The sequence below is a fragment of the Phaseolus vulgaris genome, chromosome 4 (genome assembly GCF_051622355.1).
Source record: "Phaseolus vulgaris cultivar YP4 chromosome 4, ASM5162235v1, whole genome shotgun sequence".
In the NCBI taxonomy this organism is placed as follows: domain Eukaryota; kingdom Viridiplantae; phylum Streptophyta; class Magnoliopsida; order Fabales; family Fabaceae; genus Phaseolus; species Phaseolus vulgaris.
In genome coordinates, this window is record NC_143501.1 from 7,446,368 (window position 1) to 7,460,705 (window position 14,338).

The 14,338-nt window shown below is 32.8% G+C and overlaps 1 protein-coding gene across 2 annotated transcripts; it reads left to right on the top strand.

Annotated features, from left to right (window-relative positions):
* The first annotated feature begins 4,693 nt into the window (after positions 1-4,693).
* Positions 4,694-6,951, top strand: LOC137837074 (DUF1262 family protein (DUF1262)). 2 transcript variants are annotated; one of them, XM_068645930.2, is made up of 2 exons: positions 4,694-5,272; positions 5,952-6,951. In XM_068645930.2, the coding sequence occupies exons 1-2, from the start codon at positions 4,956-4,958 to the stop codon at positions 6,814-6,816; spliced, it is 1,182 nt and encodes a 393-aa protein (XP_068502031.2). In that variant the 5' UTR covers positions 4,694-4,955; the 3' UTR covers positions 6,817-6,951. The 2 variants fall into 2 exon arrangements, with proteins under 2 accessions (XP_068502031.2, XP_090157978.1); XM_090301852.1 differs by lacking the exon at positions 4,694-5,272 and adding an exon at positions 5,712-5,860.
* The last annotated feature ends 7,387 nt before the right edge of the window (positions 6,952-14,338 follow it).

A 14,338-nucleotide genomic window follows, 5' to 3' on the forward strand; every position in this document is an offset into this window, starting at 1 on the left:
TCATGGTATCTCCAGGCAACTGACAGCAGCTTACACTCCTCAACAGAATGGAATTGCAGAGCGCAAGAACCGTACTATCATGAATGCAGTCCGAGCAGTGCTTCATGAAAAACAAGTCCCCAAATCCTTTTGGCCTGAAGCAGTGAGATGGTGTGTTCATGTTCAAAACCGCAATCCAACTACTGCAGTAAGTCATGGCACTCCAGAAGAGGTATGGAGTGGAGTAAAGCCTCGTGTTGATTACTTTCGAATATTTGGATGTATTGCACATGTTCATATTCCAGATCAAAGAAGACGCAAGTTAGATGACAAGAGTCACACATGTGTTCTCTTGGGAGTGAGTGATGAAACTAAAGCTTACAAGCTTTTTGATCCAATGACAAAGACGGTCATTGTGAGCAGAGATGTCATATTTGAAGAAGACAAAGGGTGGAATTGGCACGCGAGTGAAGCCGAGAGCTCACGTTCTACACCTGATTTAGAAAGCCAAAGTGAAGAAGAAGGGAACGACAACACTGTTGTTCACGAAGCAGCTAGAGGTAGCAACCTTGACTCAGAACCGCAGGAACCAGTTTCTGATCCTGCATCTTACCCTATTGAAGGGAGGGCCTCAAGAATTCGAAGACAACCTGCATGGCTGGCAAATTATGAAACCAATCTACTTGCAGAAGAAGACAACTTGCTAGCAATGCTAACAACGAGCCATGACGATCCGCAAACTTTTGAGGAAGCTAATAAGAGTCAGAAATGGAAGGAGGCCATGGACATGGAGATGAAAGCCATAGAAAGAAACAATACGTGGGAACTTGTTGACCCACCTGAAGATGTGATACCCATAGGTGTAAAATGGGTTTTCAAAACCAAACTCAATGAAAGAGGACACGTAGAGAAGTATAAAGCCCGCTTAGTTGCAAAAGGGTATGCTCAGAAATATGGAATCAACTACACTGAAGTTTTTGCTCCAGTTGCTAGACTTGACACAGTGAGAGTGTTGCTAGCAGTAACTGCTCATCATGCATGGGACGTGTTTCAGCTTGATGTAAAAGTGCCTTCTTGCATGGTGAAATTCAAGAAAATATCTATGTTCATCAACCTGCTGGGTTTCTCAAAGAAGGTAGAGAAGGCCAAGTATACAAGCTAAAGAAAGCTCTCTACGGGCTCAAACAAGCTCCACGAGCCTGGTACCGTAAGATTGAAGCTTATTTTGCCAGAGAACAGTTTGCACGATGCACCAGTGAACACACCTTGTTCACAAAACAGGTTAGAGGCGATATTTTAATAGTAAGCTTGTATGTGGATGATCTCCTCTTTACTGGGAGTTGCATAGCTATATGCGAAGAATTTAAACACTCAATGCAGTTGGAGTTTGACATGACTGATCTTGGCAAAATGAGACACTTCCTGGGCATAGAAGTCATACAAAATGAAGCTGGTATTTTTATCTGCCAAAGAAGATATGCACGTGAGATTCTAGCTCGGTTTGATATGTTACATAGCAACTCTGTGCGAAATCCCATGGTTCCAGGAACTGCTTTATCTAAGGATGATGAAGGAATTCCTGTAGACGCTACAAGGTTTAAACAAGCAATTGGCAGCCTCATGTACTTGACAGTCACTCGTCCAGACTTAATGTTTTGTGTCAGTTTAATTAGTAGATATATGGCCAACCCCAAAGAGTCTCATTAGGCAGCAACAAAACGTGTTCTCAGGTATCTACAAGGCACTATTGAACATGGTCTCTTCTATCAAAAGGGACAGCAGAAAATAAGTTTTTCTGCCTATAGTGACAGCAACTATGCAGGAGACTCAGATGATAGGAGAAGCACTACTGGATCAGTATTTATGTTTGGAACTGCTGCTGTATCTTGGGCTTCAAAAAAACAGCCTGTGGTAAGCTTATCAACCACTGAAGCTGAATACATTGCTGTAGCATATTGTGCATGCCAAGGTATTTAGGTCAAACGAATTATAGAGCATCTTGGAATAGAAGCAAACGGAGCTACAAAAATTTTCTGTGATAATAGTTCTACCATACAATTGTCCAAGAATTCAGTTTTTCATGGCAGGAGTAAGCATATAGCAGTAAGATTCCATTTTCTCAGAGACTTAGTTAATGATCAAACTATCACACTGAAATACTGCAATACAAATGAGCAAGTGGCTGACATTATGACGAAAGCTTTAAAGATTGCACAATTTGAAAAACTGAGACGTTTGCTTGGTGTATTTGCAGTTCATGAGATAAGCTCAAGAGCTTAAGGGAGGGATTGTTAGCTATTTTAGTTTGTTAGCTATTTTTAATAAGTCAATAAACATTCCTAACTTATAGGACTGACTAGATCTAAGTAGTTGCTTATTTTACGCTTCATTTGTTACCATTTCAGTTTGTACAGGCCTATAAAGCCATGCTTCTATTATTGAATAAATCATGTATTCTCTTCATAGCTTTCTCTGTGCTTTCATATATTTAGATTAACAACAATTCACCTTCAAACCAATAAAAGATGCATTGGAATGGCAATACCAAAGGCTCAAGGGAAATGCCTCTTGAAGGAGTAGCATTAGTAAGCTTTTTGCTTCTAAAGAGAGGAGTTATAATGAATCTGTCAGAGAAAGCAAGCTAAGGAGTTTAGATATAAGAACTCAGTGAGTCATGCTTTCCTTTGAACAAAAGTCACAGCTAAAATTGCACAACTAGTTCAAGCATATATCTGTGATATTTTGGCGTTACATGAAAATATTTTCTTGTGAGCCATTTGTCAAATACTTGATCTGCAAAGAATTAGAAAATGATCAAGTGGTTTGAGAGAAAGGCATCAGGGGAAAACTTCTTACTATAAAAATCTGACACAGAAGAACAATGCAAAAGAGCCAACAAGAGGAATAGAAGAATGATGTTGGAGACCAGAGATGAAAATATTTCATTGTATATAAGTGGGTGCAAATCTCATCCCATGAGCCGTTTTTATGGGGTTGAGTTAGACTTAAAGTCCACTTCGTAATATGGCATCAGAACCATTTAAAGCTTATCATATCGAGTGTTTGTTGGGCCTATCGTGTCACCCGCTATCGGATTATCCATAATATGTTGTCCCACGCTCTCGGACGTGAGGGATACTTCGTAATAAATGAAAAACCAGTTCTAGTATGCAGATCACTCTGCATGAAGTCTCCAAGGCAACCCTGAGAGAAACAGAACAAGTCTCTGCACTGAGCTTTTTCACCAAAATGAAAGTAGCATATTTTCATAAAATAAATTAAAAAACACTAAAGGGAGTGCATAGAAATTTAGAATAGTGACATATTACGAACAAACCAAATCCAGGAAAAAGTGTGCAAAAAGTCTAGGCACAGTTCTTGCTGGTGATTCAATATAGTGTATTTGAAGTATACCATTGTTGAGGCTTGTAACAAATTCTGATGTAAAGTATTATCCGAGTAACCTAAATAAAAAGAAATATAAATAAATATTTCATTTAAAAGCTTAAATAACAATATTTAATTTATCAGGTACTCAGTTCAAAGAAAAAAAAAATCTTAAAATAAGAACCGGATTTGAAATCTATATTTAAGCCTGTAATTTTAGACTTGTAATACAAGTACTTGTATACATACTTGAGAAAAGTTATGAAAATGACATGATTTATTTCAATAATTTTTTTCATAATTTCAATTACTTTTAATAATAGAAACAACTTATATTTTAGTTTTATTTCTTCAGTTATAGAAGCATATTATACAATAATTACTAAACAAAACAACTTGTATATAAGTGTTTAATCAAGTTATTTAAGCTAAATGCTTCATCAAGCTTTTTACTTTAAAGACTCCAAAGAGACAAATTTTGAGTCAAGGGAAATAGCAATTTATGTATTTGAACTAATTCAATGTTTTTTAATTCAACCAACAGTAGTTTATGAGGTTAAGAAATAGCCTCACCAAGACACATTTTAATCCAAATCTTCCTAGTCAGAACACCTATCTGATAAAGACATAAATAAAAGGAGTATGAACTCTTTATTGAAAATAAAGATAGTTATACTAAAAACCATCTTTTAATAATCAATAACAGTACAATTTCTACTGAAGCAAAGAAAACACAATGCATAGTTGATTTTGGTAAAAAAAACAACACATAATAAAATGAGTGAAAGTGTAGAGAGCAGCTACTTTTAAAAAATATTGCAGCATTGTTTCCGGCAACTTTAGAAAACACTACCAAAGGCTATTGTAGTTTCTTGGACTCTAGATAATTACACAAAACATAGAAAAGTTCTTGCACAAATATAAGATGACATAGGATTCTTGTATATATTTTCTCTTAATGCATGATATTATTAAAGTAGGGTAAAGCAGATTTGGAAAGTTAAGATAAGAACCACTAAATGCAGTGTCACTACCTTTTTCTTTATTGTAATCCTAGTGATGCTACTGTCACTATACATTAATCCAAATTCATTATAAATGCACAACTGAACAATAGAAAACAATTGAGCCTATTTCTGGCTAATAATTTTCAATTTCAAATGCAAACACTGGCATTGATAATAACATTTGGAGAAAATAACATCTGTATTTTCACTATACTGGTTGTCTTTGTGTGCCTAGCAGCAAAAAAGAAAAAGAAAAGGAAGGTGGACAATAAATGAAAGTAAAAGCAGCATTCTTTGTTTTTTCCACTTTAATTGTCTTTGAGATCTTTACCATTTAAAACGTGTAGTAGCAGAAATATTATCCTGGTAGAGGTGCCAAATTGGTTCTTGCTTAATGTGGTATATGAAAATTACATGTACTCCAATTAATAATTGATGCATTATCCATTCTTGAACTTTAATGTGTTTTCTCACTTCCATATCTTCACTCATAAGGAACTGAAACTGATAAATTCCCCATTGGTTTCACTTAGAGTTGTGTTGTGACTCTTAGATAGAGAGAAAAGGTGAGAAAAAAGAAAGATGTATGTAACTAGGCCTTTGTCTATGTATAGAAGATCTCCAAGTACTTTATCAATACCACCACCAGATGGTCCATATTCAGGTTATCTTGTGATCACAGATGAGGAAGCAGAAGCAGAAGACATGTGTTGTTGGCGTCTATACAGGCGTAAGAATGTCAAAAAGCTACCTTTCCCTCAGGACAAAATCTTCTCAATCAGTCATGCATCAGAGTATCAGCAAACTTCAAACACCAAGGTCTGGTTTATCCCTGTGCCTGATCAACCTCTATCTTCTAACCGCTACTATGTCATCAGAGCCAAAGGCAGACATAAAGGGTATGTATATATGAGTGCATTATGCTTTGGTTCTGTCTATATATTGAGTATGGACCAACACCTTACCTCATGCTTAAATGGTTTTTTCATAGTCTTCTGTGCTCGCCATAACTATTGTTGAAAGTCTGTATCATCGTATCAACTCAATTTTAATTTATAGAAGATCTTGTTTTACTTTTTATTTTTATTTTTTCTTCTTAGAAAGGTATATAGAGTTATTATAGAGAAAATTGTTCAGAACAAACATTTAGAAAAAGCTTTATCTAACTTATTGTCAATGTGAATTAGTTTTAAGATTGAATCTAACACCATATTAAACTCTAACCTATTATGGTGTGTGTATATATATATAGAGAGAGAGAGAGACAGCTTAACTAATTTTGAATCGATTTTAAGATGCAATCTAACAATTGCTTCATTATTTATACTAGTTTTTCAGTTAGTCATGAGCAAGCTGAAGTCAGAATTAAGGTCACTTCATTCTTCTTAGAGGAGTAATGTTACCAATTTGAGTCTTTGACTATGAATGAATCCAATTAGTTCAACTTGAACTTATTCGGCCTTTTTGTCAAACTTGCAACCACAATGGTAGTTTATGTAAGATTTATCAGAAAAGTTTGTGCAGTTAACATTTGTTGTCTTAGATAACATTTGTTGGAACTATTGTGTGGTTTTGTAGGAAAGCATACAAGTGCTCGAGAGAGGGGGACATTGTCACATGTTGCTTCACTGACATGTTGAATGATCAAAGGCCAAAGCCTTTCAATCTGAAAGACTTGTACCAAATTTTCAAGATTCACAGTCACCAGACTGGTGGTTTCTTTGCTAGGTCCATTACTCCTGATGGCATTCCCCCCTCATTCCTAAGGAAAAAAGGGTGGAGAATGGAAATCTCAGGCTCATACAGGTCATGCAGACTAAGTGAAGCTCTAGGAGTTGATGCTCCTCTAAGGGAACAGCTACCAGATTTCAGCTTCACCATCTCTAGAAAACGTTCACCTCCTCTGACAGTAGGAAAATGGTACTGTCCATTCCTGTTTGTGAGGGATGGAACAAGACTCAGCCACCAAATGAAGAAGTGCATGTATTATAGCATGACTCTTGAGCAAAGGTGGGAAGAGGTTTACTCTTGTGGCAGAGAAGAGAGTGAAGGGGATGATGGTGTTGTGGTTGTGGATGTGTGTGTGGAGAGAGAGGTGGCTATGGTTTCTGGCATGGAGGCCACAAGGAGTGGAAGCACTGATGCTGATGGTTTCTTCTGGTTCAGGGCATATGATCCATACAGCAGGAGAAAGGCTAATGTGGGTTTGAGTTCAGCCATTGTTGAGCACATGAGATGGGTGGAGGAGGCTGGAGGATGGGCCAATGGACATGGAAGAGAGAAGGTGGTGAGAGTGAGGGAAGAGGCAAGAAACCAGGGTGAATGGTTAAGGTTTGGATGTTATGTGTTAGTGGAAAGTTTTTGTTTGAGGACACTAGAAGGGAAGTTAGTGTTGAGATATGACTTTAGGCACATACACAAGGTCAAATGCAAGTGGGAGTAATCTAGAATTAAGTACATTTGTTACTTTGTAGGATTAGAGTTGGAGTTTTATGTTATATATGGATGAGATTGAGATAAAAAAAAAAAAAAAAGCAATTATAATTCAAAAATAATGGTAAAAGTATTTAGAAAAGTATATCCAAGTTTTGTTTTGAATGCTTAAAAAGAGTTTTATTTCTAAATTATCTCTCCATGCACAAAATGTTTTTGTTTACACATAAATTGTATTTTAAACTTTTGTGTATTTGTTGTTATGTGATAGTTGTAATACATATGCATCTCTTGTGACCATTTATAAACTGAAGAGTTGTTGGAATTTTAAACTAATTTTAAAGAATTAGATAACACTATAAAAAAATTATTAAATAATAATTAATGTAGAAATTACAAATAATTACTTAATATATTAATTAAATTAGATATTATTGTAGAGATTAAAAAATTATTGGTATTTAAGGTGATTTTTATTATTAATAAAAAAATTATAAAATAGTTTCTAAATTGATATCTAAATTAATTATCAATATTTTAGTTATTAATATTTTATATTATAAAGTAGTCTCTAAAAGACTACTAGAGACTAATTTAAAATATAAAATAACCAGTAACTAAAATCTTGGCAGCTAATAGTTAAATATCAATCTAGAAACTACTTTATAAATTTTTATTAATAATAAAAAGTACTTTAAATACCAATAATATTTTAGTTTATGAAGTGATCTGTAATTTAGTCAATATAGTAACTAATTATTTTGATTTCTAAAATTAATTTATATTTAGTGATTTTCTTGTAGTGAATTTAGAAATTATTTATTAATAATAAAAATTACTTTAAATATCAATAATTTTTTTTAATGTAGTGTTAATTTAAAATAATTATTTGTCTGTTTTAAATTTTAAAAAAATGCTAAATTTGAAAAAAAATATTCTTATATTATTTATTTGATGATGAAGTATGACTAGCTTTAATATTTGACTAGCTATCGGATAAATGGATTAGTCTCTCAAACCGTTAATAATGATATTTGACTATGAAGACTTGGTTGGAGAAGTTTAAAAAAAAAAATCATTTTTATAAGTATTTCTAGTAATTTACAATAATACTTATTTAATTAAAATGTTTAATACATTTTAAACCCTAATCCTCAAAAACTATTTAAAAGTGTTGCAAATCTTTCATGTGATATTTAAATGCTAAATATTTTTTTCAATATTTTTATTTTGCAAGGATCATCCTTATTTAAAATCATAGAACTAACATATACAAATAAGAGTGTTATCTTCTATTCAAAATGTTTTATAAATAAAGTAAGGTTTGAATTTGTAACATCCCTATATTTTCCCATATCTAATAATTATGTATGAAATATTAAAATAAATATATAAATATAATACAAATATATATAAAATTTCATTAGTTTAATGTTTCAAATTATCTCTCTCTTCGTAAGACTTGAAACATTTACATAAAATTTAAAACAAAATTTCAAAAGAAAAAAAAAATATTTTCCATCATTCATCTTCTCACCGAGAAACTACTTTATCACCTGTAACATCATCTGCTCCCGTGTAAAATACACGATCATCACAGATTAAAGAAAAACAACCACAAAACAAAACAAAGGGTAAGCTAGGTATTTTTAAAACTTATAACACAAATATAGCTTTAAACATCCACATAAATCCATCCTTTCTCATGCATTTCACACAACCATCAAGTGTCTGTCAACAATTTCAATATTCATCCTTCTCATGTCAGACTTCTACTGACTCTTAACACATAGACATTTGACTCTACTTCCGGAAGACTCGTGTATTGAAATTAGCATCCAGAGACCTGCACCTGTCATACTACTGCTATGAAACCCACACAGCCATGCGCATAGTTATCTCAATATCTCCTCATCATCTTCATATGACAGGGTAAATCCATTTGATCTGATCAGTTCTTTCAAACCTCAAACTCAGCCAAATGGACCTCCTTCAACTCTCACCAACTGAATAATTTCATCTATGTGATTCCATTATATCAGTAGAGTCAGGATCGTCTCATTCACAGGACACTCACAAATCAATACACCCTAATAACAATCTCAACACGGTATTCTCTTTCCTGAAAATACTATGTCTTGATTAGAATTCATATTTTGAACCTCATAATATCCAACATCAAACAATCAAATCATACCAATGTTTAGAATTTCCAAAATACACAGCAATTCATTGACTAATTATATAAATGTCTAATTAAAGAGATTTTCAATTAACTATACATGAAATAAAAGTTTACATACTTTATAAGAAAACTATATAGAAATAAATAAATCAATCTTTTAAAAGCGAATAAAAATTAGTTTAATATTTTTTATTTTTTTTTATTTTACTTTAGCTTGAGCTAGAATTCGCTAGCTTGAGCTAGAATTCGCTAGCTTGAGCTAGAATTCGCTAGCTTGAGCTAGAACTCGCTAGTTTGAGCTAAAATTCACTAGCTTGGACTAAAATCCTCCAGAGAGCACCCATAATTTTAGCTTGAGCTAAAATTCGCTAGCTTGGGCTAAAATCCTCTAGAGAGCACCCATAATTTTAGCTTGAGCTAAAATTCGCTAGCTTGGGCTAAAATCCTCTAGAGAGCACCCATAATTTTAGCTTGAGCTAAAATCCTTCAAAGAGCACCCAGAATTTTTAGCTTGGGCTAAAATTCACTAGCTTGGGCTAAAATCCTCCAGAGAGCACCCAGAATTTTTAGCTTGGGCTAAAATCCTCCAGAGAGCACCCCAAAATTTTTAGCTTGAGCTAGCACTTGCTAGCTTGAGCGAAATATGCAGAAAAATTCTGCATAACTTAATATACCTATTAGATTATAAATCAATATCTCATTCAATTCATAAATTATAAATCTACACATTACATTGATAGCATGATACAATCACTCTCATTGAATCATTGAGTTATTATGTCCATTTATACATATATATGATTTCTAATTCCAAAACCATTTAAATCAAACAATCAATTCTCAATCACAACACTTTCAATTTCAAACAAACTACCATGTACTCAGAACAAGAAATCTAGCAACAAAATCTGGAATTGGTGACCCCGTCACACTCACATTCAAATCTTCTAACCTAGGGTTCTATTGAAGATTTTAAACTAGCTTCCCTTACCTTTACTTGAGCATATGCTCACGAAGAGCTCCAAACCTACCAAAATCTTCAAAAGTAGCTTAACCTGCACCACAGAGTCCTGATAAAAAATCTAACTATATCTCTAAGACTCTGATCTACTAAAGACTAATCCTAAAACTAAAAGACGCACATGCATACACTTAGATTGAGATAGACCTACAAGTTCAAAATTTGACTCAGAGAAAGGTAAAAATTGAACTTACTCTATCAGATATTCTGATCGGGCAATCTTATAGGATTCACTGTCAGGAGTCCAATGGCAGACTCCGATCGCCAAATTGATAAGCAAGGAGATCAGAATCTTAGAGAGGAGGAGAGAAAAGGAAAATGAGGAACAAAACTGAACTTAGATTTTGATCGGGCAGCCTTGTAGTCTTCGCTGCCAGGAGTCCAACGACAGACTCCGATCGCCAAACTGATAAGCGAGGATATCAGAATCTTAGAGAGAATGCAGAGGAGGAAAGAAAAATGAGTTTTTAGAGAGATGATGGTTCTTTTAAAATGAAACCTGAATAACTAAATTTCTATTTATATAGCCTTTTCACTTTATTCAAGTGTCATTTTAATTGTACCATTTATACTCTAAGACTATTTTTCTCGGTCCTTACAGAATTACTTTGCTTATACCAAAAACAAAATCATTTTTAAAGAGAATCTCCCAAATGAATCTCTCAATAGCTCATACAACTACTTTTCAGACTATCAAAAAATATTAAATAAAAATTAATTTTAAAAATAAAAATAACTATTTATTTTTTTTACTAAATTAAATACTATTTTATAGATTTAAAAATTATTATTATTTAAAGTAATTTTTATTATTAATAAAAAAATATAAAACTAGTTTTTTTATTGGTATCTAATTAAGCTAATTACATATCAATTTAAAAACTAATTTATAAATTTTTACTAATAATATAAACTACTTTAAATATTAATAATTTTTTATCTATAAAATAATATTTAATTTAATAAATATAGTAATTAATTAATTTTTATCTTTAAAATTAGTTTTTTTTAATAATTTTAGTAGTATGAGCTTACAAACTTTTCTTCTTCCTATAATATTACCATTAACTCCATATATCTCTTTCTCCAAGGCTTCAATGAGGATGCATTTTTAACATTAATTTATTGCAAATGCCAATCTTTATTTGTTGGTAAGGACATAAGAATGGATATTGGTATTGATCTTGGCAACTAGTGCAAAATGTCTCTTGCTAATCCATCATATACCTTTGTGCATACCCTTTAACAACTAGTTTTTATATCTACAAATATTGCCATCAACTTAGTTTCACCGTGAATAGTCATCTACACCCCCACTATTTTTTTTCTTGGAGATAGTGGAACACGTTTCCAAGAGACATTCCTTTGTAGAAAAGTGCTTGATAAGGATCGCACAAAATAGGATTTAAAATTTAATGTAAAAGATTATTTATTGTTGATTTTATAGTTGATATGGTAGTAGAATCGAGATACAAGTAATGTATCGGAGAGATGATATTATGAATCGTAAATCATTTCGTATTGTGAATAGTAAGATTCATAAACATTAAATATATAAGATATGTATACATGCAAGATACAATAAATTATATATATATATATATATATATATATACCACACAATTTCACCAAAACAACCTCTAAAAAAATAATGTGGTGCATAATGTTATTAAACAAATTCTGTCTATCTTTTTTTATTTACTCATTTTTTAAAATCCATATTGATTCACAATACGAAATCGTTTCGTTTCACGATGCAGCGATTCTTCGTACAAATTGTACGATACAACTAAGATTCATGAACGAAAAAGATTTTTCAAACGATTCGTATCGTGAGAGGGTGAAACCGTATTGTTTCGTACGATACGTATCATGAATCGTAAGATACTAACTAATATGGTTGTTAGCATAGGTATGGTTAAAAAAAATTATAAGGTTTTGGTATTTTATTACATAAAAAAAATCAATAAATAAAATTAATTTTAAAGATAAAAATAATTAATTATTATATTAAATAAATTAAATAATAACTAATTAGACATTTTAAACATTATTTATTGATAATAAAAATTACTTTAAATAATAATAATATTTTTTTTTTCAAAAATAATATCTAATTTAATTAATATAATAGCTAATTATTTTTATTTTTAAAATTATTTTTTATTTAATAATTTTTTTTGTAATAATATTATTATAGAATATGCTTATAGTGAAGCTATTCTAAAGAAAAATCTTGACAAAAAAAATGCTTTGAATTTTTTCATATCGTTTAGAATGCAATTAAAAACTTACTGTTGGGTTTTTTTTGGTACCACTTCATTTAATAATTTTGGTTAAATTAATAATTGCATAATGAGAGTAATAAGTGCTTGTTTGTTCAGTGTCAAACAATTATTTCAATGAGCATTGGGCACTGTAAGAAGAGCACGTGTGTGTGATCATCAAATACATGGGAGGTTTTATCCTTCACAATAACATTAGGTTCGAATTCTTATAGGATATGAGAAGAGTTTGAAGAAAAATGTAATAGTGTGAATGTTAGAAAGCTCGATCGAATATAACATTGTTATGAATAAAAGATATTGAATGATAATAGTCTCTTTCACGGTTGAAAGGTATGATAACATATGTTTATGCTTATGTTGATGTTAAATTCACCTCACCTTTGTTGATTGTGATTTCATTCAAATAGTGAGGTGTCATTGTAAGCTTTTTCAAGATAAATGCAAGTCCTAAGACGTACTTCTAACGCTTCAATTATTATTTTTGCATTATTACAATACTTGCTTATTAGTGGGTTCTCACATGTTATAGCAAGCCAATGGTTTCATTGTCCTTGCACCTCATCCCACAATAATTTTAAAAGATAGTTTTTTTCTTTTTTATGATAAGGATGTTTACTACCTTTTGAGATGAAAGTTTTCTTACAAAGCTATTTAGGATACATAAAGATTATTTTGATAACATTTATATATATATATATATAATAATATAAGGTAGAATAGTCAATTTACGATAATTTTTACACATCAGTTCAGAGTCAAACGTTATCTATTAAAACGCAGTGATATTTTTTAAAATTAAAATAAACATATAGACAATGGTTCATGGTAAAACTGTTGTCTATGGCATTGACTGGACTCATTGATGGCGGTTCTTGATAGGAATCGCCGTCTATGAGCATCACATTGACTACGGCCTAAAACCACAATCTATTTTTTCAAATTCAGACATAGATGACGATTCTTACTAATAATCGTCGTTTATGTGTTTTTTTATTTACCCTAATTACGAGTCTGTCATTCTCACTTTCGTTCTTCTCGCGCTCTCATTCTACACTTTACTCACTTTCGCACTGCGACCTCCTTATCAATCGCCAAACATCTTTCTTCGTCGAGCTAACACTTCTTTTGGGCCACCAGTTTTGCTTGAGGGAGTATAGCAAGCTTGTGGCACATGGAGTTTGAATCTATGTTAGGCATATATATGGGGCTCCATGCAAACAAATCAGCATTGCTACAAAGAACTTGTTTTATCTCATTTTATAATGAACGACGAACCATTTTTCCAACTCGTGTGGTTTGGCTGGAAGAGAAATGAACTTTACAATGGCCATCGACTTGTCGAAGTTAGACAAATTTTCTTCGAACTCGGCCTTGGGATCCAAATCCACATCATCTTCGGGATGTGCCTCCTAGATATTGTAAATTTGATGAGTATTGCCGTACTTTTCAGGGATATCGAGGATAGGCTTCGTCTATGTGGTACTACTCGAAGTCGGAGCCTTCATGAAGTAAGGCGTCACCTTTAAACTTGGTACATAACATTCCCAAGCAATTTTTGGGTCGATCTTCACTATGATAATGGAGTCATTATCGGCGAGAAACTTCATAGTCAGATGTGGAGTAAACATAACAACACTGAGTTGATTGAGTGTTCGACAGTCGATGAGCATGTATTATGAAGTATTTGCTTCATCCAAAAATATATTTGATAGTTAATGTTCGATGCGCCGCACTGGTACCGAAGGCCGGGAGCAAGCTGATGTACCCTAGTGTGCACTCGCTCCCCGATCATGACCTTAATAGCCTCCTTGGAAGTTTTAACTTCTACCTCGCCATCCTCCATGTCCTCGATCGCAGTTGGGCTGGCCAGTCTGAACAAAACGGCCCAAAGCTCCAGATCATATGAGCTCTTTGATCAGGTTATGCACTTTGTGTCATTCTTCAATAAGTCGCTCCTGATTTTGATGGTAGCTACATCTCTTGGTCGGATAAAAAAAAGGGGGTGATGGCATGGGTTAGGGTACCCGGACGAGCTCGA

What these genes read in the sequence shown, in the direction of transcription:
- LOC137837074 (XM_068645930.2), top strand. Translation starts at nt 4,956, where the DNA reads ATGTATGTAACTAGGCCTTTGTCTATGTATAGAAGATCTCCAAGTACT. An exon ending in GCCAAAGGCAGACATAAAGG is followed by an intron (nt 5,273 to 5,951) that starts GTATGTATATAT and finishes GTGGTTTTGTAG; the next exon opens with GAAAGCATACAAGTGCTCGA.